At 41.4% G+C, this 25,954-nt stretch overlaps 5 protein-coding genes across 10 annotated transcripts in view; 2 read left to right on the forward strand and 3 right to left on the reverse strand.

The window, feature by feature from the left end:
* The window catches only part of LOC135348466 (mucin-17-like), a 36,103-nt gene extending 28,242 nt beyond the window's left edge, over positions 1–7,861 (reverse strand). For 3 of the 4 annotated variants that reach the window (XM_064546681.1, XM_064546682.1, XM_064546680.1), the window contains exons 1-6: positions 7,670–7,861; positions 6,985–7,077; positions 2,390–2,832; positions 2,178–2,268; positions 446–483; positions 191–254 (exon numbers count right to left, since the gene is read on the reverse strand). In XM_064546681.1, coding sequence (XP_064402751.1) covers positions 191–254; positions 446–483; positions 2,178–2,268; positions 2,390–2,832; positions 6,985–7,077; positions 7,670–7,676 — 736 coding nt within the window. In that variant the 5' untranslated portion in view covers positions 7,677–7,861. The remainder of the gene's footprint in view (positions 1–190; positions 255–445; positions 484–2,177; positions 2,269–2,389; positions 2,833–6,984; positions 7,078–7,669) is intronic. The other variant, XM_064546683.1, reaches the window with a different exon arrangement.
* Positions 7,862–7,875: 14 nt separating this feature from the next.
* The window catches only part of LOC135348468 (WD repeat-containing protein 75-like), a 35,945-nt gene continuing 17,866 nt past the window's right edge, over positions 7,876–25,954 (forward strand). For 2 of the 3 annotated variants that reach the window (XM_064546687.1, XM_064546686.1), the window contains exons 1-12: positions 7,876–8,052; positions 8,112–8,241; positions 8,469–8,534; positions 8,600–8,687; positions 8,738–8,883; positions 8,950–9,020; positions 9,091–9,183; positions 11,963–12,054; positions 12,323–12,478; positions 13,028–13,227; positions 13,357–13,464; positions 13,575–13,651. In XM_064546687.1, coding sequence (XP_064402757.1) covers positions 7,958–8,052; positions 8,112–8,241; positions 8,469–8,534; positions 8,600–8,687; positions 8,738–8,883; positions 8,950–9,020; positions 9,091–9,183; positions 11,963–12,054; positions 12,323–12,478; positions 13,028–13,227; positions 13,357–13,464; positions 13,575–13,651 — 1,322 coding nt within the window. In that variant the 5' untranslated portion in view covers positions 7,876–7,957. Of the gene's footprint in view, positions 8,053–8,111; positions 8,242–8,468; positions 8,535–8,599; positions 8,688–8,737; positions 8,884–8,949; positions 9,021–9,090; positions 9,184–11,962; positions 12,055–12,322; positions 12,479–13,027; positions 13,228–13,356; positions 13,465–13,574; positions 13,652–15,367; positions 15,639–15,919; positions 15,997–16,212; positions 16,305–16,536; positions 16,642–16,944; positions 17,082–17,303; positions 17,434–18,298; positions 18,683–25,954 lie in introns of those variants that run through there. The other variant, XM_064546685.1, reaches the window with a different exon arrangement.
* LOC135348480 (uncharacterized) lies at positions 9,784–11,000 on the reverse strand. Its single transcript, XM_064546701.1, has one exon. It carries the CDS (start codon positions 10,940–10,942, stop codon positions 9,863–9,865), a length of 1,080 nt encoding a protein of 359 aa, XP_064402771.1. The 5' UTR covers positions 10,943–11,000; the 3' UTR covers positions 9,784–9,862.
* On the forward strand, positions 19,999–25,940 carry LOC135348483 (WD repeat-containing protein 75-like). Its single transcript, XM_064546705.1, has 9 exons — positions 19,999–20,165; positions 20,254–20,423; positions 23,442–23,712; positions 24,004–24,080; positions 24,290–24,381; positions 24,620–24,724; positions 25,002–25,138; positions 25,322–25,451; positions 25,552–25,940. Exons 5-9 carry the CDS (start codon positions 24,294–24,296, stop codon positions 25,875–25,877), a joined length of 786 nt encoding a protein of 261 aa, XP_064402775.1. The 5' UTR covers positions 19,999–20,165; positions 20,254–20,423; positions 23,442–23,712; positions 24,004–24,080; positions 24,290–24,293; the 3' UTR covers positions 25,878–25,940.
* LOC135348461 (zinc metalloproteinase nas-14-like) lies at positions 20,838–22,738 on the reverse strand. Its single transcript, XM_064546678.1, has one exon. It carries the CDS (start codon positions 22,696–22,698, stop codon positions 20,977–20,979), a length of 1,722 nt encoding a protein of 573 aa, XP_064402748.1. The 5' UTR covers positions 22,699–22,738; the 3' UTR covers positions 20,838–20,976.

A 25,954-nucleotide genomic window follows, 5' to 3' on the forward strand; every position in this document is an offset into this window, starting at 1 on the left:
ACACATGTGTATGAGAAATGATCACCAGTCTGGACAGAGTACATGATTAGAGTGGGGATATACATGTACTGCTTGCCCTATATTTTAAATCACCAAATTACATTATACTGTACGTATGTACTTTTTTCACATCCAACATACACTCAAAATCTCGCCATTAATTTTACTGGGCTGGGAGGGGGCTACTCACATGAGATATCTTGGGGGTCAGTTGAATCTGGTCTGGTTTGAAGCACTCCTTGTCGAAGGGAAACCTGAACATGGGAAGTGTGTGGGGGAGACTCTGTAATAAGGAAACAATTAACCAATCATAGAGGAAAATACATGAGAGCAGTGTAGTCGGTATACTTTCCTACACTAGCTCAAGACTATACAGATTTTTGAAAAGAGATGATAGCCGCCTTGTTTCGCCTTGTTTCTCCATATGTACTCTAAAGAAACCCACCTTCTTAGTGCCAGCCTGAGTGTCTTGGTCCGTATTCCCTACACGGCAATAAAAAATAGATTAAGCAATTTCTCAATTCATTGGTAACACAGCACAAGGTAACTCAAACCAAAGATAAAAGAAATAAGTTTTTTATCCTCTGGGTCATCACATATAGGGTGAATCAAAGGAGTCCTAGCACCTTTGTAGAAGGTATTTCGCTAACCTTTTGGCAAAAGCTTATTTTTTGTTACAGTTGTGCCCACCTGAGACCAAGGTCATGGGAAGGCCGGCTAAAAAACAAAAACTTACACCCACATTAAGTTGTACGACAGTACATACCAGGATGTGGCTGGTAGGTTCACTATAGCTACCTGACACAGGGTCTAGCAACATGCCCACAATAAGAGCATTAACATGGCAGTATTGAACTCAGCTGCACCAAGGAGGGTTAGGGAGCCCCCTATAACTATGATGTCTATTATGGTCACTCTATAACTGTAGTTTACCCTCTATAAATTATATAATTATTACAGCGAGGTTGTGCTCCCATCATGTAGGTTGGACCTGTGGTATGTGAAGGCCACCTAGTCTAACCACTAGCTGTTTCACTGTACTTTGTGAAAATTATACTCAATGGCCAGGTCCCTATTTATTGGATTACTGTTGGTTGAACTTTGGTTGTGGTCCTAACCACCCACAGTAACCTAAGCTGACCACCCACCAAGACCTTGACCAAAATAAACCACACTTGAACTCTACTGCAACTTGATAGATTTTAGAAGCCAGGAAAATTAATTTGTTTTGAGAAATTTATATTTGCGTGAGATCAAGCACTTCAAAGCTTTAATTCACAGGAAATCAAGCCCTTCTCAGATCACAGTCAGAAGTCTCAACCAAAATATATGAATTAAATTTTTAGAAAACGGAAACCTGAAATTGAATATCACTACTGCTACACGTAGGAAGGATATTTAGCTTTAAAGGCATGACAGGTAGTCTTTCATCTCCTGTTATGGGCAAAATAGGGAAAAGCTTTTACATACATATGCTCATAATGGTTGGTCAAAGGTCAACAAATTCCAACAGATCAGACTTAAGACGTTATTTGCAAGTTGGAACAAATGCCAATCCCAAGAAAATCAGCTAGCAACAGCTTGAATCACTTAACCACATTGTGTTGAACACCAACATTGAAGAGGGTAATGAGTTGACAACATTGTCTAAAACTGTGGGAAAGTGTTTACTTAGGCAATATCTATTCATGAGATACAAGGGAGTAACTCTTTGAGCATTGCAGCGCCTAAATTTCTGGTGGGAGAGTTTGAGTTCACAGAATTCTTGTATTTGACAAACAAAACATGTGACTGGGTACGTCCGTGTGTATAATCTTCATGCTGTATATATCAATATTTTTGAAAGCATGGGTTTCTGTAGACTACATACGGGACTTTAATTTGGGCAGGTGATATTTTCGTGAGAAAGAGATCGTGTGGACAGAAAAACAGAGACACAACTGTTTATATTTTGTACGCGTGTCAACACAGACAGTGAAAGCATAATAGGTGCACGGAGTCAAAATAATTTTTAATAATAATACATTTTGCGAATTGACCAAGACAAAATGGACAGGCCATGAGTAAGTGCTCTGTAAATGGATCAGTACTATGCATATACAAAAGCACTTTTACGTAGACAGGGCCACTTAATAATTAATTGTAATTATGTAAATTCTCCGACAACATGCACTCACCAATTAAATTTACTTTACGTTGAATTATGCGCTCCCTCTGAGGAGTCAGTGCTGTCCTCTCCTCCGCCCTCTCCTGACCTCCTCCTACCAACTGTATAGTGCACACAGAACAACCAGCTCAATAAAACTGTAGTCAGTATAATAGTAATTTTCAAGAATGTCCCCTAAACTGATGTTTTATGTATCTCCTATCATAATTAATATTATCTTACTAATGGTGAAGCCTGTGATGTGTGTGGGTGGGTGGGCTGGAAGGAGTGCCTCCCCGGCTCTATCATGCTGTGCAGTAGTGGAGACTTGCCCTCAAGAGACGAGGATGAACTATCGTATGGTGACTGTATCTCTCTTAACTTTTTAGCAGACACTCGGACTCTTATCGAAACTGTGGGTGTGGTTTTAGGTGTGGTCAATGCATTCTCCTTGTTAGTTGAAGTCTTAGTAGAGTTGAGACTACTTATGTCGAGATTGGTGTACTCTGTGAAATCTTTACTGCCTCCATCTATGTCGTGAGCACTGATGGTGAGAGGGGTGGGGTCTTGTGAGGCTGTGAGGGTGTGCTGTGAGGGGGTGGGAGTGTAGCTCTGGCCGGGTGTGCTTTGGTGTGAGGGGAGGGGGGAGAACAGACTGCTTGAGCGATCACTGCTGTTGTTCATTGCTGTGGGGGAGTAGAGAAATGTACACTGGTGGTTAGTAACACACACACAACACAACAGCTGGACATTTACAATCTACATTGGCTACTGAAATACTTGGGAAAAGAATTTGTGAAGTTCGTTTCAGGAAGTGCTCTCCCTTATAGTTTACATTGCACAGGTGCAATCACTACATACATGAGAAAATCAGATAGGCTGGAATCTAAGGTACTTGTTGTGCGGTTATAATTTGGATAATACATTCCTCAAAGGTTCCTACTTAGTTATGGGTGAGTGATTCCCACATTCAACAAGAAAGGAGGTAATTGAGACTATGGAGGAGGCAGTAACCCAACAAAAACCAGGAACTGACCTTCCCTCTCTCTCACACAAATACAAATACGTATCAAAAATCATCACTGCACTCTGACACTCTGATTTAGTTACTTCCTTAGATGATTGTCTAGATTACAATGCACAGTGACAATTTATTATTATTTTCTTCACAAAACAGTGCAAAAAAGAGACCATGCAATGCACATGCAGGTCTTGAAATAGTTTTTGCACGATACTGTACAGGTGTACAAACCACATTGAACATTGCTATGCAACAGTATGGTGGATTCGCAAGCATGCACAGACAGCATTGCCCACCTGAAGTGGCAGATTCTGAAGAAGCATGTTGTTTGTATGAAATTCCAAGAGATATCAATTTCAAGCTCATAGCAATGTTGGTTGGTCTAGACTCAACAGAGGAAGAAACACTTGAAAGGATTTTTTATTGTGCCTGCCCACACAATCGCTAACTGGGCCACATGAATGAAGAGAGGATCTGATCAATTAGAGTTATACACACCAATAACAAAAGTATAATTGAATTTTCAGTTCTCAGAAGAATAAAAAGAAGGATAATAAAATTTCCGGCATTAGTAAGGATTTTATATATCCTCTATAGCAACTAGCAGTAACCACAGTTTTGCCCAGAGGAGTACTGACTGGGCTAATTAATCGATAATTATCCTAAAACATACCTGTCTGGAACCACCTTTGTCTCCATGCCAACCTCAGTGTAACAAGTACATACTTAGTTACGCAAACATAGTAAGTGAATTATTCACACATTGTACTGGGTACTAGTTGAGTGGGTGGCAATTATTTCCGTGTCTAGTATCAGCATTAGGGCCACAGCTGGCAAAACAAGCCACTTAGTGGAGGAGCCAACAAATTTACACGTTCCAGGCGTAAACGAGTAGTTGAATTATTAGTCTTGGTTACATATGTCGATGAACATACATGTGTATGTCGATGAGCATACATGTGAGGAAACTGACCACACAGTAAACCACACAGTGACCGATTGCTAAAAGGTTGAGTGGTCAGGGACAGGAACGCATGGGAAGCATGTAGCAGCTGCTTAGTAACTGTGGGCGCATACTCACAGCAAAATGTCGTGATAATTAGCTTTGCAAAATGCTTATGTAGCTTCCCTAGAGTGAGTCAGCTTCCATGACTTTTTTTTACAGACGAAACTGGAAGCCAGCAGTTAGATTATAGTGATATACAAATACCATACTAGGAGTGATATTTTACCAGTGGAAGCTAATGATGTTAAAAGGTATGTAGGTCGATTGCTCAGCTCAAGTTCTGAGAGATTCAATTCTCTCTTCCATAATTATGTACTAAGAGTTCCACTTTTTCTCCGAACGGATATGTAGGAATAGCAGTTGTGCGTAGTGTACGATGGTTCATTTCAACTGAAATTTGCTCTCAAGTTCTCTGTCAGTCGAATACAGTTGCCAAAAACTAGCCCATAACAATTCTATTTCTCGCTCCATTAATTATCAAGTGACAAATTGCTCATTAGTGAGGGATAGCCAGCGTGAAGCACATGTTGTTTGTTGAATTGATACAGACGCAAATACGTCTAATACACAACTACTGCAAGACCTTCTAAGGAAGGGACTAACTTACGATCAATCTCACCAGCCAAATCTTAATTCCCGACCTACCCAATTGTTAGTGCTACACCTTTGTCCATATGAAAGAAAAGTACGTACCCTAGCTTAATTTGGGGGTTGCAATTAAACACTACATGTATGTAAGTACTAGCTAGTCTAGATAATATAATTATGTAGTTGACAAAACTCAGCTAACGAAGTTGCCAAAACAATTACGCTTAAAATTAAAAAAGAGGATGTTTTCAGACATTACTAAGGAATAGAATGTGGGGTTACTAAGTGCAAAAAAACCCAACAATAAAACAGCTAAACTACTTGGAATGAATACTGATGATCACCTATACACAGTTAATCAAAATATTATAGCAGTGATTCAGATACATACAAAAGAGTCTGCACGCAATAGTCCCAAATAATACAAGTGGCTTCATGAGGAAATCAGTGCGTCAGTGCGTGTCTTTCCGAGGACATCAAGGCTCTGCTATGTGCAAGATACTGAGAACTGGGGCACTTTACAGACGATGCTGTTAAACAAGCCATAAGGAACACAAGAAGAACACCCCCACACACAAGCCACAGACAGAGCAGAAGCCTCTACACAAGCAGGAAGAACAGATTAACCTAATACAGACGGAGGAATTCCTGAACAAATTGACAAAAGATCACTTCTATATTAGAAACCCATAGCCAGCAGGATGATCAAATTACTCCGTGTATGCAATGACAAATACCCTGAAATCAAATTTGTAAAGCATTTTCTGTAAAGGGATTGAATTGCATTATCAATAAGGAGCTTGAAACTATTAAGTAACTTAAAGGAAAATAAAGTGCATGCACGGCCAATTAGTATCATCTGACCATAAATAAGTACGTACATACCTCATCCATATCTATCAGACAACTAATGTTATTACAGAACATAATTTTACTTATCATATTCATCACAATCCCAGCTACCGTATTACTAGAATATTGTTTGCCAAATCAGCCAAAAAATTTACCCTTTGCGATCTAACTATTGCGTTCTGGCAAGAATTGTGTTGTATGTTACCTTAGGTTTTGCGATTTTATTGTTGCGAATTGATCAACCCTCGCAAAGTTCGGATATGTTTAATGCTCACCAAACATTCTGTAGCTCAAACAGAATACAGACACAGGCACAATACAGACACAGGTGCACGCACACATACGTGATAAAGGTTGAAGGCAATAGTGTATGTCTTCTATCTAATGGAGGAAATGTTAGGGATGAATAAACACATCCTGGTATTGGCTATTCACAAAAGAATGGTGGGCTAAAGGGAGCTCTTACTAGTGTCTCCATCAATAGCCGACCTCCTGTGATAATATTATTATTCCAATATTTCCGCTGCGTGTGTGTGTGTCTAGCAAACACAAATGGTGTGATTGAATATTTATGGCTCCTGCAAAACATGTATTTCAAAATATTTACTATACTGTACCCAAATAATACACCAAATTTAGAGAGGAGAGTACCCTGCTGACTTGGCAAACAAAACACCCGCCACATTAATTAAATTATGTAATTTGTTTTTAGTAACACTGTAAAACATTAGATCATATCCTAGTGTCGTGCCATTTTCCTGCAAGTATGGTTGCGAGTCAATTCAATGATTGAACATTCATTAAAATTTACGGCAAAACAGGATGTCTAGGTTTAAGCCCCTCATGACATTTTTGCTGAGTGGAGGACTAATTAACGCTCTACCCATACCAAATGGGATAGACTGTTTTAATCAAATACAGGATTCTGTTGATGTGTAAAGTTCAACATTATACAGAATTGTAAACAAAATAGGTGTAAGAAGCTAATACGAAATGCCCAAATTGACTTAATTAATGAAAACATAAAAATAGAAGTCAATAGAAACCCGCCCGAGACATAAAAACATAAATTTAAGAATCTCCTAATAATACAATCTTATTGTGCTCCTACCTACCACCTACACAAAACTTGTGGCTCATAGAGATGGTAAAGATATTTGAGGGCCAACAACATGACTACATGCTTAACCATGGTAGTACAGGTGCACTGTATTGGGATGTGTTTACACACTTCAAAAGCCGAAAAATTTAACCATAAACAGTTGTAAAGCTTCTTAAAAAGGAATCTAGATGGCCTATTTATACTAGAGGGGGCTCAAGCAGAGCACTGATTACGACCAGCTGAGCCTGCTACAGTCTAGCATCACTTACTATATAGTGGAAAAAATACACAGTGCTTTTTCAAGGATCCTACAGAAATTTCCGGAACATAGTGGGTTGTGGGTGGCCTAGCGTTATCTTGCACTGTATGTATGTATGTTGTTATAGTGTATGTTGTTATAGTACTAAAGAGAGGCAAGGTTAGTGTCACTAATGGATATACACCCGAGTACAGCATTGTCATGGGGACAACTGGTGTATCAATTTCAGAGTACAATTAACCAAATTAACATCTACTTAAAATTAGCAGTACCCCATTAACAGTTACAAATAGTGGCCTGACCACAATTAAGCCGTTTATCTTCGACTTGCTGTATCACAATTATATTCCCCTATGTCCGCACACAATTTACATAAGTTAAGAAACTCACTCCTAAGAAAGATGAAATGGGAAAAGATCATTAATGCAATAATGGACTAATTATGTGAATGTTGTAATAATACTATGGGTAAAGATCATTAAATAAATAGTTGAAATTGTTGTTAGTGGTCAGTAAATGAATGGGTAAAGATCGTTAATGTAACAATTGGATTTTATGTGTGTGTTTACAAAGACACTCTTAACTACTGTATGTATACTGTACTGTACTGAGATACATCTGGTAGCTACCACTCACGTATTTCTGTCATATAAAATAATTCAAGACAATACTTATACCACAAACACTGGACTTACACGTCATGTTTCATTGGCTTCTCTCTGGCTATCTCACAAGGAACTTTTGCAGCTTCATCTTTGCTTCCATTAGTGTTTGAGCTTATCCTTCCCAAGCTTATAGCTTCTCACAGAGTACAGTACAGCTATAGCATAGAGTTATGGGGCCGGCTACAATGGCTGACCTGGCACTTCACTCTCTTGCTGGACACGCCTCCAGCATTTTGTTGCCAATGGATCTCGTGTACCACTCCACGTGGCTGAACTTTCGTTGACGAGCTAGCTGAAGCCTGTGATATTAGAAGGAGAATGTTGCCGAAGGAGAGCTTGCAAACGTCCAAACTAGTGGTGCAAGGTGGGGAGACCTTCAATGCAGCCAAGGTACAATTCTCAGAAGATGCAAAGTAAGTGAACGTCTAGCTGAAGAATTGCAAACTAAATTGTTGGTCCTATCTCATACCAGGTGGATGTACCTGTCTTGTGGGAGCCATGTCAAGATACTCAGTTACAACTCCAGAGAAGTGGTGCACACTCTCGTACACCACACAGACGATGTCACCTCAATCCTCATCAACCCAGCGAACAAGATGCAGGTACGATATTTAATTAGCAGTTTTGTCACACTACTGACATACTACTAATTTACTCTTTGAGCCTTCGAGCTTGATTTAAAACGGTCAACAAAACTTTCACATACACAATGAGTTTTGCATACATTTTTCATTGTGTACATGTCAGGGAAGAATAGTTTTATTATAGCAGTCAGTCAATTTGCATGCACCAGTAGTAGTACTTGATAAGTGTTTGTGCACCACTGTAGGTGTACACCACATCACTGGATGGACACCTGGCATTATGGGATACCACTGACGGAGCTCTGCTCAGAGTGAGTGAATATGCACCCACTGTTCTCCATTCAGCCCCACCCCCTTTTTGTTTTTATACCTCCAGGTGATTGACTTTGGAGTTCCACTGTACAAGCTTGCCATCCGCCCTAAGCACTCTGACCCCTCAGTGTTCCTACTCATCGGAGCCAAAGGTGTGATTATTGTGCCACTAAAGTTGACTAATCCTCTCACTCACTCATAGATGATACTAACCTAAGGGTTGTGGGCATGCCCAGTAGCGTGCTCACAGAGAGACAGCCAACAATTCCCCCTAGCGACCAAATAAAGGAGTCCAAGAAATATTTGCGACTGTGGAGAACATCTCATGACCTCACCTTCAACCGTGATGTAGGTTCATGAAAGCAAATGCCAGCCATGCTGTTGCAATACGCTCTAATAACTATATCTTTACAGGGTTCCCACATGATAGCCTACAGTGGTAAAGTGCTCTATGTATACGACTTTGTGACAGATAACAACAACAGGTTAGCTGACTAGTAGTACTCACTCAACAGATTGCTATGATCTCGGTATTACCATAATCTCTCCTCTCAGGTACATCAGTGATCTCCCTATTCAGTGTCTCTCCGTGCACCCCACAAGGAACTGCATCGCCACTGGCACTAGCACTGGGAAGATTGTCCTCTGGTAAGTAACTGTAATGCTTTAGTATTCATTGAAGAGTCTTGTAATAGTATTGTACTGCGTCGTGTGCAAATTAGTGTGTCATTAGGTCAGTTCTTTTTTGTAGTGCTAATTATGCCTTGGTGCGCATATGCAAGCGAGGTATACGGTAGCGTGTTTTGTGTAAGCGTGTTTCTGTGTGTGTGTGTGTGTAGACTGCTACAGCTGCTCAAGGAACAATGACATGCAGATAAGAGTTTCTATAGGCTTCTAGTCATGTTTTCTTGGATTTGAAGTAGTGGATTTTCAAAATAATTCTTTGTTCTCGAGTTATGCCTAGTTTTGCTTACTTGGAATGTCATTGCACCCTTTTCAGAAGAGTGCGTAGAAAACATGTCCATGGAGTGTTGCTACTCTACTTAGTAGTTAGCTCTGCACTAGAACGCTAGCTATTGGTAGCTGCAAGAGTGAGAAGAGGGCTGTAAGGCTCTGCTGATGCAGCCATTCATTTTAGACTTGGAATTTTGGCATCGATCGTTTTTAACAGCAATCATGGTCGATTATTACCCACTCCTCGTGTGAGTCTGGCATGCAGTACAATTATTTTATGCAAAAATATTCATCGTGATATAAAATAAAAGCTATTGCTATAATTTGACACCTCCACTGAGGCATCAGCACCCGCCGTGCTTTCATTATAGTGTCAGTTAATCAGCAGGACGGTTGTTTCTGTGGGACCTGTATCGCTATCCATATAAATATAACTACTGTCCATATATGTGCTCTCACTCAGAAAGTTGGGGGCATGATCAACTGTGTTGCTAGGGAGACTGATCCTGGTTGAGGGGGGGTGGGTGTCTTGGTCCGTGCGGGGGTTGGTATCTTTATCGGATCTTGGGGGGCAGAGGTAGACGAAGCAAACATAGGTAATGAACGAAAATGGAATAGTAACTCGATTTATCGGATAGAGGGCGTATGTTATTATCGTTATGGCCGAGTTTTGGTACCAAAATACGTTCAATATTTCAATGACAATTCGTATTATGCAATAACTTGATAGGAAACCTAGCAACAGTCCAATTTCCTTCAAGATAGTTTTCATACGAGCTCTTAGAAAATGTTTCCTTAGCAACCAGCAACACCATACTGTTAGCGTACATATGCATAGTATACTCAGCGGTATCTCTATAGCCACTGGGATCCACTCTGGAATTAGTTTAAACAAAAGTTCAAACTCTAGTCTGCGATCACAGTCTTCATCACTTTTGTAGGCAATGTGGCATTCGTTGGAGGGCTGCCAATACTTTGGTTTCCCAGCAATTGCCATCAGAAGGCCGACAACAAAGAGTGGAGTGATAAAATGCACTACAACGAATAAAACCTCAGTTGATTTAGATCCGTGGCAGTGATAGCACGACCTTTGCACACTGCTGTAGACTTTGTACAGTAGGACACAGTTAACGGAGATTATGAAAAAAAATTCGACCATTGACGGGTAGTATATGATTGTCTCTATGATTGCACACAGCCGCCCATTTTCTGGGTAAAAGTAGATGATTAGGTACAGCGATTGAACGACTTGAGCAACAGTGACGGCCACAGACAAGTAGATGAAAAGCCTTAATAGAAAGTTGTTCTTTTTCTTGCAAACAAACACTAGCTCTGCTACTAGTCCAACTATACTCAGAGCTAGGCAGATCACTCCAGGGATTCCAACTGACAGCGCTGTTTGCCTAGTGAACTCGAGAGATGTTTCATTGCAATCATTTTGGTTGGACGGCATCTTGGCCTGGCTTGTAGTCGGCTCAGCAAAGAATGATATTGTCTTTTAAAACAATGCCAAGTAATATTACACATGTCAACTATGTGTATATATAATCGATGAGGCTACGCTTATAAGGTCGTTCACAATTGTTATATTTGTTACTTTAAACCATCACACCATTTTCACACGTGTACAAAAATGGTGATCGTTGGCCACCACTATAGTTGGGTGGTCTTAGGGTGTGGTGTATTAATCCTAGGCGAGTGGAAACCGCAAAGCTCTGTTAGAATGCTACTGCAAGAGTCAATTTTGCATGCCACTAGCTCTAACTGACGTAGCGTGTTCCTGGATCAAGGTTTGTCTGCTATTGTTGCATTTTGATTGACTAAGAGAATTACTAATGTCTATAATATTACACTACACTAGATTAAGCAAACATTTTTGAGTTGGCTTTCCTTACCTTCCTCAAAGCTTTTCTTTAGAGTAGCAGCAGCAATGATATCGGTGGTAGCAGGTACTAGGTAGCAAGTCACTAGTTGCTTTCTAAAGCTATTGTGTATGGATAGTTTGGCTGCAAAGACAAGCTCTGCCATTAGCAAATATTTTTTATAGTTCAGCCTCACTCAGCTGCAGCCGAGAGAATAATTATTTTCACCAAAGACAATCTATGGAAACATCTACAGTACGACTATCAATTATGACTAATTATACCATGGAAACCATGGAAATGTTATTATAACACTATTTTATTGCTGATTCAGCTATATTCGTGAGTGTTATATCAGATACCAACCCTATATATACTTAGAACATTTGGCATCAATCGTTTTTAACAACAATCATGGTCGATCATTACCCACTATTTGAGTTTCCCTGGATTCTGCCTAAATTATTGCAAAAATGTTCATCATGATATAATAATGTGTATAAAAGCTTTGTGTTATGTAGCTTTGGCACCTCCACCGAGGCATCAGCACCTGTGATACTTGCAGTGCTTTTTTAATTCAATTTGCTACTCTGTACTACTGTTCACTCTAGGTACAACTATGCTGAGAGGGGAACTGAGGTAGTCAAGACAACCCTTCACTGGCACGCTCACGCTGTTGGGGACCTCTGCTTCACCACTGATGGTACGTAACTTCCAACTTCCAACCATAGCCCCTCATCACGAGTTTTGGTTTTAGTTTGGTTTGGTTTTCCAGTATTTTAAATCTTCATGTATCCTCACCTACAAGTATTGTATGTGATAGTCTCCATATGCGATAGCGCAGGAGTGCATAAATATTCATTTGTGACAGTCTCCTACATGTGATGCACTTGTAAGCTATGTATATATAGCATTGCCTGTGTCTAGAATTGTCTAGTTACTCACTTCCTTCTTTCATGTTCCCCCCACAGGCACGTATCTGGTCAGTGGTGGTGAGGAGGGTGTACTCGTCCTCTGGCAGCTGGACACACACAAGAGAGAGTTTCGTCCTCGTCTTGGCTCACCCATCACACACCTCGCCTGTAGCCCTGGTGACAAGTACTTCACTGTCGGTCTGCAAAGCAATGGTGAGCCCTGATCTGGGATGATTCCAATGCAGATACCATAGCGCCCCCATCCTTGTAGTTAGTTTTGGTGTCCAGATCTCAATTTCAGAGATTGTATTTTGCTGCTCCTAGACACTGTAGCTCGTACTTATTATGTTGTCTTGCTAATTACCACTACCATGTACATATAGCTTTAGATATGTGATTGTGTGTTTGGTGTAGTGGCTTGTGTCCTTCATTTCATGGTAAATAGGGTGCTTCCCCCTTGCTTGTTAATGTACCAGTACCGTATAGCGGGTACATTTTTGTGAGGTGCAAAATTTCTAAGGACAGAGCAGTTAACGCGAAAATTAAAAGGGTAAACTCCCACGCACCGGTATGTCACATGCAAAGCTCTTGGTGGGTGTAGTTTCCTAGAATTGAATCGCAACCTACGAAACATTTTCCGCGGTACTTGAATAGTAGCTGGGCTAATAGAAGCTCAGTGTAATAAAAATTATAGTGAAATCCGGGTCTGTTTTCAATGCTGTGTGTTTGTGCATTATTAACTATCTGACCTTTGATTTCCAGTGGTGCAAGTGGTATCAGGACTGGACACTGAGGTGGAATGGACTATCGGAGGACTGAGGAGGTCCCATACCCAGACTGTAGACCAGAATGGAATCAATACTGGCCTAGTGATATGTCCACGTTCCATGTCTATAGTGACCAACAGTACGCCCGGGTTCATCCAGTTCTATGACCCAGTCAAGGAGTCCGTCACCCAACAAGTGAGTGTTTAAGTTAACGGTAGTACTGTACGTAACTGTATAATGAAATGTCTTCATATAATCATTTTAACCAGAAGTCCTACCATTATCTAAGCAAATCTTATGAGCAGTTCTTCTCTCACACACTAGTTGAATGTGACGGACCTGAACTACGTGTCTCGGCCTGATGACACACCCCTCTCTCTGACCACAGTAGACCACACCTCTTTCTCTCCTGACGGGGACTGGCTAGCAACAGTGAGTGAATAGCTGTTACAATGTATGTGACTGAGAGTTTATATAATTATTGCTTGAAACAACAGTAAAAAAAAAAATCGCATTGCTACTAACTAATAATTATGTTCTAGGTTGAGAGCAGAGATGATGGTAAGACTGTCCCTGAGTTACGGATGAAGTTATGGCAGTACAGCTCCTCTCAACAAAGGTCAGGCTCACTTTTAGGTAGTCTCAGTGGAGAATTGGCTCTTGGTTCTGTATATTTGTCAATTTTTTGTTGTCTCGGTGCAGCGTTAATTTTCTTAACATGATCTGCAATGTTAGAGTCGTATTCTTTTCGTTTACTTATAACGTCTTCAGGAATCACTTTTTTACGAGTTTCAAGACTTGGTACTGGTAGTTCATCGCACACTGCTATTGGTTCTAGTGTAAAGTTGACTCCCCTGTCTTTCATATTCCATTTCCAGTCAGCCAGTTGTTCTCTAATTGCTCCATCGCTTTGGGGTGGTTTTCCATAATACAGGTAGCCAATGTGGAGCTTGTAGTGGACAGTAAGCTTAAGCCTCTCTTCCCAATCCACGAGCATGTCCAGTATGTTAGACTGACATTTTAAGCAAGGATTGCTGGTAGCCATCGTGGTGAGGCTTATTTCTGTTTGTCCAGTTAGATCCTTCATCGTCTCATCAAGCCATTTTTTCTGCTTCTTTATAGCAACTAGCTCAGCATGCTCATGAGTTTGTTTGTTTGTTTCTGATTTACTTCGATATATCTCCCCACTCGGTTCCAATCTCACTTGATACACAACAACTATTGTTGAGCTGTCTCGTGGCTGAACTCTGTTGAAGCGACACACGTCGTGCGGCTCAAGCAGGTCACTGAGGTCGCCTAGTGTTCTTGCATCTATATTGTTGAAATAACTGTCAATATATATTATACATTGTTTATTAAGCGTATACATTGTATGTGTGATTAGGAAACAAATAGAAAGCTTACCGTTTGTGCCAATATTAACCAAAACTACTCAGCTGATCAAGTACATGTATTATTGGGTCTTTCAACTTTTGTGTGTGTTGTGTGTGTGTGCGTGGTCTATAGGAGAGTGATTTTACCGAGAAGTATGTATGTGAATATCACACCTGGATACCGTAGCGCTGTGTTACAGGATATAGCCTCCATACAACAAGTTAATAGCGGCAGATTCGATGTTAAGGATTAATAAAAGCGAACAAAAGCTAGCTTGAAATTCCACTTTGGCTGCATGGCTAGCTATAGTTACACGGGGCTTTTATTCGAGGTACGTGTTTGTCACTGAAGTGATTCCGTACCAGGAACAATGGACAAGGATCACTAAAGTAGAAAGCTAGAATTGTAGTTTGTGCCATAACATATCAGAAGCCATTATTTCTTTGCTGACTTTGCTGTGATCTTAGTCCATTGCACCACTAAAACTCAGTTCACAAAAGTTTCAGCATGCCTCTAGTCTCTTTCCTGTTACTTGCTGTTTAGTCAGCTTCCATGCTTATCATACTACTGCATTTATTGCTGTGTCAACAGAATCCTTATAAGACCCAGATCTTGCATAATGTATGTGTTGTTGGTACTCATAACTTACCATTTGTGGCCATTGATACCAAGTACTTGAAACTGCTCAGCTCTAAGTTTCAGTGGTCTTTCAACTGAAACTTGTGTGCGTGGTCTAGTGAGTAGTGATTTTATCTGAGAAGTGTGTATGTCACTATCACATCACATGATTAAATGAATGTTGTGCCTTTCCACAATGTACAACTATGTCCAACAATATGATTGACTCCATAATTAATTATAGTACTGTCTGCTAGCTACATGTAGTTTATACATTATACTCTGCCAAATAATTATTGACACATATACAGTAATCATGATTGTATTTTATTGTCTCCCTCAGATACACTCTGAACACTTGTGTGGAGCCACCTCACGATCGACCTGTCACCAGCATCACCTTCCAACCACGTCACCGTACCAACAAGACGTCCAATCAGATCCCTCTATTGGTCTCTACGAGTCTAGATGGCCACTTCAAGACGTGGGTCCTCCTAGGAGAGGAAGTGGGTGTGTCATGGTCGTGTCAGGCAGTGGGTTACTACCATGGTCTGGAGAGTGTGGGGGCGTGCTTCAGTGAGGATGGGTCACTACTGGCTGTCAACTTCAAGACTGTGAGTGCATGAATAATATTGGTTGAGGTGCACAAATATACCTAGAACTCATTACATTCAGTCTGATTGCAATCACAAACAGTATCACATGCACGTACCGAGCAATAGTTATATACCACACCTTGACAATAATTATTCCTGGGGTATACCTCCCTAAAGGTAGCTTGCCCCCCCCCTCCATCCCCCTAGTAATTTTTTCTGTACTAAAGCTTCGTGTAGCTATGATTTGTGTGTGTGTGTGCTGTTTGTGATTACTGGTTGTCTCTATCCAATATGTTCAGTGTCTGACTCTGTGGGACCCAGTGAACTGTGAGCTGAGGAAGACTCTCTGCAACCCTTTCAAGAGTGGAGACTATCGGTGAGCTAACAGTGCCACTGTAGTGTACACACATGGAGCTTTGGTGTACTTGTAAATTGTTTTCGTAAGTGTGTGATGTTGGGTACCTTAATAAGCTAACCTTTGGTCTGTGCAAAGTACTGTCTCTTATTCAATCTCTTGTGCATGTGTTGAAGGCTAGCAGCTACTTGTTTCATGGATGTAAGCTCATTATTTGTTCCTCTTGTGTGTCTATAGGTGTATGGTGTTTGGTCATAAGAGCTCTTCCCAGTATCTCGTGACAGCCTCAGAGACTCACCTCCAAGTCTGGGACCTCCTCTCTTGCTCAGGTGAGCACAGAGTGTGGTGATACAGTATCACTATAAGCTATGGTCTTATGTTTTAGTAGCTATCGTACGTTTAAGCTGTAAATACACTGTCCGTACATTTGCCAGCAAATATTGCCAAAGAATAGAAGACCTTGTGAGCATAATCTACCAAGGTCACATGTATGCATTCATTCTTAGACCAGCTGTTATTGTGTGCTCTGTTGTTATTGAGTTTGTGTGCTTTCTTATCCAGTGCTGTGGTGTGTGAAGACCAGAGTGTGCTCCATGGTATCTGATCCTCTGAGTCAACTCACAGCTGTGTTTGTGCCCTCAGGGAATGACCCATCATCCACACATTGTGAGTGCATGGCTGTGCGGCTGTGCATGTGAACTCTCATCCATACCATGATAGGAGTTTTGACAAGTTTTGGTTTTTGTATAATAATAAATTATGGTCTCTTAGCTAGTATAGCTAGGCCTTGTACAATTGTGCAGTGATTTTCTCCTAGTCTCCAAGTTTCATGTGTTTCCTAACAAATCTCACCCAGTAGTCTGAGCTACATGTAATAACACTTGGAAATGGTCTTTACATTTCATGTAAATCTAATGGACCCCCCCCCCCCACACACACACACACACACACACACACACACACACACAGTGTACCTGATTGACCCCTCTTCCCCCACTCCACTGGCCGTACATCACTCTGTGTGCTCGGGGCAAGTGCTGGGGGGCGTGTTCCTACCCCCTCAGTCAGGGGGTACCTCCACACTGTACTTCATGGACAAGGCACAGGTTAGTACAACACTACCAGTGCTCTTCGGAAGATTATAACTTGCAAACCTACAGTAGCTATTGCGTTAGTCTCTCTGTAAAGTCCTATAAAATTTTTGCATGCAATGCATACATATACAGAAGTATTATCTCCGTGACCCAATGTCATATGTGTTTATTATGTTGTGTGTGTGTGTGTGTGTGTGTGTGTGTGTGTGTGTGTGTGTGTGTGTGTGTGTGCAGGTGTTGTATGGCCTAGAGGAGGAAGGTAAAGAGAAGAGTGATGACTCTCGGCCGTTACTAGGGGACAATGTTCCCACGTCAGAGAGGGCATTCTGGGATATCTTTGGAGGCAGCAAACTACAAAACAGAGGTCAGTGTCAGTGTCAGTGTGTAGCTAATAGGCATTGCTTAGCCTCGATTCCAGGCCGCTTGAACAAGGCGGCCTGGTATACCTTGTATGCGCATGCGTGTACATTACCCCAAAAAGGGGGTAATCTGTGTATTTGTGGATACTGTCAGTAAAATAAACCGTGTACTATTTGTATTCTGATTTTACAGTCCGTTACATAGAAGTATTGTGCAAAGATGACTGAGTTCTTACGCCCTTTATTGTATCAAGCCAAGTCTCTACTTAACGACACCCTACACTGTAAGGCTACAGGAAAGGCATGATATGTTCCTGTGGGTCCCCTGATGAGGCTGTGGTAATATAGACCAGGCAAGTGTTCTGCTACTAAATCTTGCCTTTATGTTCGACAAGAAGTCATTGCTGAAGATAAAGAAGCTAATTATTACTCCTGAAAGCTTTTAATAAGCTTTAACTCGACACTCAGGAAGTTATTCACTCAAGATCTTCTGATGTATTAAAGAGTCCACCACTCTTCCTAGCTGGCAGCTCTAGCTGTCTGGGAGGCTTTCTTGAACTGTCTCTTTGATAAACAGAGCTAGAAGAAGCAACACTGCTGCAGCATAATTATTCTACTTTGATTAGTGTCTCTGAAAGCTGCCATTGTGGTCACATTGTCATACGTATTATTCCCTTTTGTAACTTTGTCCGTTTTTTTACAATTTGTATGATGAAATTGTTGTCAATTATTTCGCGCATGCGCATACAAGGTATACCAGGCCGCCTTGTTCAAGCGGTCTGGAATCGAGGCTAGGCATTGCTATGCATAACATATTATTATAGCGTTTTATTATGGCATTTATTTTACAATGTGCTACTCTTGCTACAGGTTCTACAGTACACCACAAGTTGAACAGCACGTCCAAACCATCACTCTCTCTACTCAGTGCCCCTCCCCACGTCCTCCCCCCAATGCCCTCCCTCTGTCTCCCGTTCCTCCAGTCACTGTTACCACATCGGCAGGGGTCTAAAGGTCACCTTGATGAAGACATGGTCGAGAGTGAGGTAGAAGGTTTGAGTTCAGAGGATGAAGGTCAGCCAGAAGTGGGTGTGGCCTCTAGTAAAGCTAACAATGTGATGGAAGTGGACATTGAGTGTAGAGACTTGGAGGTCAAGAACTATGACTGGCTAGTAGAGCATTTCAGAATAATGTGATATTCGATATTTTTTGTGAACCAAGCATTCTTGACAATACCAGGAGCAGATTACAGAACCTCTTAACAATACATGTACACAATACATGTATATGTATATGCACGGCTACACTATAATACTGGTAATTTCTGGAATCAAAACATTTGTGGTTGAGCAATTAGTTCGTGGGTAATAATTTCGTGGTTATACACTGCAATGATGATTGCTTCATTCGTGGGTAAAATGTTTGTGTTCCTGTATTTAACCACGAAAATTACTTTTAACATCTGCATTGTTACGTAATTAGCTGGAAGCCCCACCCACGATGACAGAGGTCATGGAAGGGTTGGGCCATTAGTGAAGGAGACCTTCACCCAGCCCAAGCCCAGCACTAATCACGACTAGAGCCTAGTCGGTGAAGTTGAACAAACCAAATACCAAAAAAGAACAACCACAGGGGACCGGGCGGGTGGGAAAAAAGATAATGTCTTTTGTAATGTTTGATTAGTCATTGTTTTCCTAAGTGTGTGGTGTTGAGTACCTTTAGCTAACCTTCAATTTATGCAAGTATTCAAACTCATGTGCATAATTATGTTGAAGGCTAGGAGCTACTTATTTCATGGATGCATGTAAGCTCATTACCTTAAGGTCACAGGTACATTTGTCTGTATTTTTGCTGTGGTATTAAATTCTGCTAAATTTTGCTCAAGTTGTTTGTCTATAGGTGTACAGTGTTTGGTCATATAAGAGCTCTTCCCAGTATCTCGTGACAGCCTCAGAGACTTACCTCCAAGTCTACATGGGACTAGCCTCGATTCCAGGCTGCTAAGAGAGGGTTAGGCCTTGAGAAGGAGGCTAGTTTGGGACCTCCTTTCTTGCTCAGGTGAGCATAGAGTGTGGTGATACTAAGCCATGGCATTATGTTTTTTAGTAGCTACATGTTTACATTTGAGATGCGAGTAGTTGTGCACTATATATACATGCATAATTGTATATACAGTCGGCACCAGCACTGAAAATAATGTACTTCGTTTAGCTAAAGAATAGAAGACCTTGTGAGCATAATCTACCAAGGTCACATGTGTGCATTCATTCTTAAACCAGCTGTTATTGTGTGCTCTGTTGTTATTGAGTTTGTGTGCTTTCTTATCCAGTGCTGTGGTGTGTGAAGACCAGATCTAGAGTGTGCTCCATGGTATCTGATCCTCTGAGTCAACTCACAGCTGTGTTTGTGCCCTCAGGGAATGACCCATGCTGTTACCTAATTCCCTCCATAAGCTGCTTGGTCCTTTTTTTCCCCCCTATAAAAATAAAGTGTTTACATGCAATACATACATGTATAACGTACATGTATATAGGAGTATATCTGTATGTATTGTGTGTGTGTGCATATCATCAATGGTGTGTGTGTGTGTGCAGGTGTTGTATGGCCTAGAGGAGGAAGGTAAAGAGAAGAGTGATGACTCTCGGCCGTTACTAGGGGACAATGTTCCCACGTCAGAGAGGGCATTCTGGGATATCTTTGGAGGCAGCAAACTACAAAACAGAGATCAGTTCAGCAGGTACAGTGTGTGACTAGTACACTATATGCAGCGTAACTAAGGTTACCATACTTGTGCCAACTGTGCATTTTACTATATTTTGCTACAGGTTCTACAGTACACCACAAGTTGAACAGCACGTCCAAACCATCACTCTCTCTACTCAGTGCCCCTCCCCACGTCCTCCCCCCAATGCCCTCCCTCTGTCTCCCGTTCCTCCAGTCACTGTTACCACATCGGCAGGGGTCTAAAGGTCACCTCAATGAAGACATGACCAAGGTCAGCCAGAAGTGGGTGTAGCCTCTAGTAAAGCTAGCTGTGTGATGGAAGTGGACCTTAAGTGTAGAGACTTGGAGGTCAAGAACTATATATGACTGGTGATATTTATGTGAATGCATGGCTATATTATATACATGTACTCAAGACTCGAGTTGCTTGGATGGTATGATACAGCTATTTATATAACAGTAGTGGTATGTACAGAACTATACGTAATTGGTATAGCATGAGACCAAGTGCATACAGGCACAAGCACGAAGGCGAATCCCTGATGGCTAGTTGCCTCTATAATTATTGCGAGAATTCTCATGCTTTATGTGTTTATATCATGATGACCCCCTGTAATAATAAAACGGAAAGGACTGTATGACTTTTATTGCACCTTTGTAACCTTGACTATGTGATAAGTTATGATAAGGACACGTTCAAAAATTCTTTTGGCGGAAGAAACACGGCTCTAATTATCACAGCACAAGTAACTGAACTATAATCGTACTAAGCGTCAAAATTCTGACAGTCTGTATATATAGTATTGTTTGTGGAAATCGAGTTTTTAATTAGTGTAAGAATAGCCAAACACGGTATTACCACTGTAGCAGGTGTGAGAATTGTAAGATCGTGAATAATTTGGACTGGGCAACCAGTAGGTCTCACTACTGGACATCGCATCATCAGCATTATTGTCAGAGTCATATACCCTTACTCGAAAGTAGCGCCAAGCACGATAACCAAAATTCAGTGACTGGTCCCAGTTTGGGTTATGGGTTCCCGACCTCACACTTGTGGTGAGCCGGCGAGAATTACCGAATCTGTCTACTGCAATGAACTCCATGTATGGGTCACTTTTGTTCAACCAGCCATCTTTATCGGGAAGATTACGTCCGTAACGAGCATTCACTAGCAGATTACCAGCTCGATATTCACAATTAGTTCCAGCATATCCTTGTCTGCAAGAACATCGATAGCTTGCACACTGGTCAATACACGTACCACCATTTCGGCAGCGATTGGGAATGCAATCATTAATATCCCTAATCAATTTGTAGTCATAGTAAAGGTATCCACTATCATACGCATTATGCTTTTGGCTGTATTGGTTTCCAAGGCTCATTAAGATCAACTCTTTATTCGACATCTTATCATCTCTAAAAATATCATCATCCCAAACTTGCATCTCGAAGTTTTTCCATTTCTGGCAGCCAAAGTTAAGCCACTGATTCCAAGTTGGATTTGTTGTTCCTGGTATGTCTCGAGTAGATTGAGTCACCACATAACCACTGGACCTTCTTGCTTGAACTCTCACATAGGGATCTGGGTCATTTAGCCATGGGTCTGTGTCTCTAAGATTTCGAGCATACCGAATATATACTTGTAGGTTCATTGTATAGCAGGCATAAAGCAGATTTGCTTGCTTTATATCTTCAGTACTTAATTGTATTCTTTGTCCTATGTCAGGTGTGCCTTGTCGGTTGTACTCAGCTTGGTTTTTAACCGAAATGGTTGTACAACCAGAGCAATTTGGTTTTTTAAAGTATGTTTCACCGTAATGCATAATCGATCCATAGTCGTAAATGGAGCCAAATGAGTGAATTTCGTTGACTTCCCTACTCATGAATTGATAATGTGCTTTGTTGCTCTCAATAATATTATCCCAGTGTATTGTTACATATTGGCCTCTATCAGGTCGGCTCTGTTCGTGCCAAAAACCAATTGCATGGCCAATCTCATGAACAATAATACCGAAACTTTCACATCCTCCGGACTCTAAGTTAATCTCTTGCTTTCCGCCCTTTCTTCCGATACTCGTTGAGTGGCATCCTTCACTAGTGTTGACAAATTCAATATAGTCTCCCGAATTAGCAATCTCAAATCTCAAGCAGGTATGATGTTCCCAGTGATTTATCGCCCGTCTGATAACTTCAACAGTTGCAGTTGACTCTGAGATGTGATCTGAAATTCTATATCGTACAATACCATTAGCCCATAGTTTAATCGCTCCTTCCCTTCCGACCCCACGTCGCTCAATACGTTTTAAGGAATTAGATCCATCAACAAACAAATTCCGAAGCTTCTCTCCACCAGGAACACTGCTAAAGTTGTAATGGTCCAAGATAAATTCTTTTGAGAGTTTCAAATCACCTTCAAATAATCCATTTTTCATCCAGTCGGTTATGTTTATAGGGACGGCATCAGTGTTGTTTTTTAGCGGTACAACTGCAGGTGCAGCCAAAGTAATACTGATCAAACACAAGCACACAGAGATTTGTGATATCATTTTTGCTCTTGTCAATTTTGCTGGTCTGAAATCACTGACTTTCCCTTTTTGTATGATAATATACACAACATCCTTTGTGGTCAATGATTACAGGTAGCATGCATGACCTTGGTCGGCTTTTGGCTTCTGCTTGCACACTCCACCATTGAAACAGAAGGGAGCAAAGTTTGCATATGTTTGATGCACAAAACATTCTAGTAATACGGTAACAGGTCATGGTCGATCCATTTTGCACCTGTATACATGATTATATAATCTATGTGCATGCATGTCAATGTTGAATTGTACTAGTTCCTCCACCGAGGCATGAGTATACCCGCGGTGCTTCATTTTTATCATTTTTATAAGACAGGCTCTATAATTATACAGATACAAGGGGTTCAATACCGTCTTTCTGCATGTGCTTAAATTGATATGTGTGGCGCACAAATAGAAGCTACTCTTTCTATAGTGTCACTAAGCATTGTTAGTACTACTATAGTATAGAGAGCTATAATCATTTGCGTATGTTATAGCTGAGCTATATAGAATAGCTAATTTTCTCTGTTTTTCTCCGTGCACGCACATTCTTCATTATAAGTCATGACCAACCTCCTCTGGGTTTTTATGTCAACAGCCGAGGGTTGTACTTTAGTGCTCTAGTTTGCATGTACATGTATAGTGTTGAAAACTAATTTGTTGATACATATACTTACATTAATCGATGATAATCATGATAGTGTGTATTTTATTGTCTACCTCAGATACACTCTGAACACTTGTGTGGAGCCACCTCACGATCGACCTGTCACCAGCATCACCTTCCAACCACGTCGCCATGCTAACAAGACGTCCAATCAGATCCCTCTATTGGTCTCCACGAGTCTAGATGGCCACTTCAAGACGTGGGTCCTCCTAGGAGAGGAAGTGGGTGTGTCATGGTCGTGTCAGGCAGTGGGTTACTACCATGGTCTGGAGAGTGTGGGGGCGTGCTTCAGTGAGGATGGGTCACTACTGGCTGTCAACTTCAAGACTGTGAGTGCATGATAATATTACATGTAGTTGAGGTTCACAAATATACCTAGAACTCATTACATTCAGTCTGATTGCAATCACAAACAGTATCACATGCATGTACCGAGCTATAGTTATATACCATACCTTGACAATAATTATTCCTGGGGGTATACCTCCCTAAAGGTAGCTTGCCCCCCCCCCCCCCCCTCCGTCCCCCTAGTAATTTTCTCTGGACTAAAGCTTCGTGTAGTATGATTTGTGTGTGTATGCTGTTTGTGATTACTGGTTGTCTCTATCCAATATGTTCAGTGTCTGACTCTGTGGGACCCAGTGAACTGTGAGCTGAGGAAGACTCTCTGTAACCCTTTCAAGAGTGGAGACTATCGGTGAGCTAACAGTGCCACTGTAGTGTACACATGGAGCTTTAGTGTACTTGTAAATTGTTTTCGTAAGTGTGTGATGTTGGGTACGTGTATATGCTAGCCTTTGGTCTGTGCAAAGTACTGTCTCTTATTCAATCTCATATGTTGAAGGCTAGCAGCTACTTGTTTCATGGAATGTAAGCTCATTATTTGTTCCTCTTGTGTGTCTATAGGTGTATGGTGTTTGGTCATAAGAGCTCTTCCCAGTATCTTGTGACAGCCTCAGAGACTCACCTCCAAGTCTGGGACCTCCTCTCTTGCTCAGGTGAGCATGGAGTGTGGTGATACAGTATCACTATAAGCTACAGTGTTATGTTTTAGTAGCTACATTTAAACTGTAAATACACTGTCCCTACATTTGCCAGCAACTATTTAGCCTTTTTAGCCAAAGAATAGAAGACCTTGTGAGCATAATCTACTGAGGTCACATGTATGCATTCATTCTTAGACCAGCTGTTATTGTGTGCTCTGTTGTTATTGAGTTTGTGTGCTTTCTTATCCAGTGCTGTGGTGTGTGAAGACCAGAGTGTGTTCCATGGTATCTGATCCTCTGAGTCAACTCACAGCTGTGTTTGTACCCTCAGGGAATGACCCACCATCCACACATTGTGAGTGCATGGCTGTGCATGTGAACTCTCATACCATACCATGCTAGGAGTTTTGACAAGTTTTGGTTTTTGTATAATAATAAATTATGGTTTCTTAGCTAGTATAGGCCTTGTACAATTGTGCAGTGATTTTCTCCTAGTCTCCAAGTTCCTAACAAATCTCACCCAGTAGTCTGAGCTACATGTAATAACACTTGGAATGGTAAAATCTAATGGACCCCCTACACACACACACACACACACACACACACACACACACACACACACACACACACAGTGTACCTGATAGACCCCTCCTCCCCCACTCCACTGGCCGTACATCACTCTGTGTGCTCGGGGCAAGTGCTGGGGGGCGTGTTCTTACCCCCTCCGTCAGGGGGTACCTCCACACTGTACTTCATGGACAAGGCACAGGTTAGTACAACACTACCAGTGCTCTTCGGAAGATTATAACTAGTAAACCTACAGTAGCTATTGCCTTATTCCCTCCGTAAAGTGTTTGCATACATATACAGAAGTATTATTTCCGTGACCCAATGTCATATGCGTTTATTGTGTTGTGTGTGTGTGTGTGTGTGTGTGTGTGTGTGTGTGCAGGTGTTGTATGGCCTAGAGGAGGAAGGTAAAGAGAAGAGTGATGACTCCCGGCCGTTACTAGGGGACAATGTTCCCACGTCAGAGAGGGCATTCTGGGATATCTTTGGAGGCAGCAAACTACAAAACAGAGGTTAGTGTCAGTATGTGGCTAATAGGCATTGCTATGCATAACATATTATTATAGCATTTTATTATGGCATTTATTTTACAATGTGCTACTCTTGCTACAGGTTCTACAGTACACCACAAGTTGAACAGCACGTCCAAACCATCACTCTCTCTACTCAGTGCCCCTCCCCACGTCCTCCCCCCAATGCCTTCCCTCTGTCTCCCGTTCCTCCAGTCACTGTTACCACATCGGCAGGGGTCTAAAGGTCACGAGGAGGAAGACATGGTCGAGAGTGAGGTCGAAGGTTTGAGTTCAGAGGATGAAGGTCAGCCAGGAGTGGGTGTGGCCTCTAGTAAAGCTAGCAATGTGATGGAAGTGGACATTGAGTGTAGAGACTTGGAGGTCAAGAACTATGACTGGCTAGTAGAGCATTTCAGAATAATGTGATCTTTGTGTGAATCATGCAAGCATTCTTGACAATACACAATGGTTGTACGGGTTTATTATAGCTATTCGGATAAGTA

This window comes from Halichondria panicea, chromosome 15 (genome assembly GCF_963675165.1).
Source record: "Halichondria panicea chromosome 15, odHalPani1.1, whole genome shotgun sequence".
Lineage (NCBI taxonomy): Eukaryota > Metazoa > Porifera > Demospongiae > Suberitida > Halichondriidae > Halichondria > Halichondria panicea.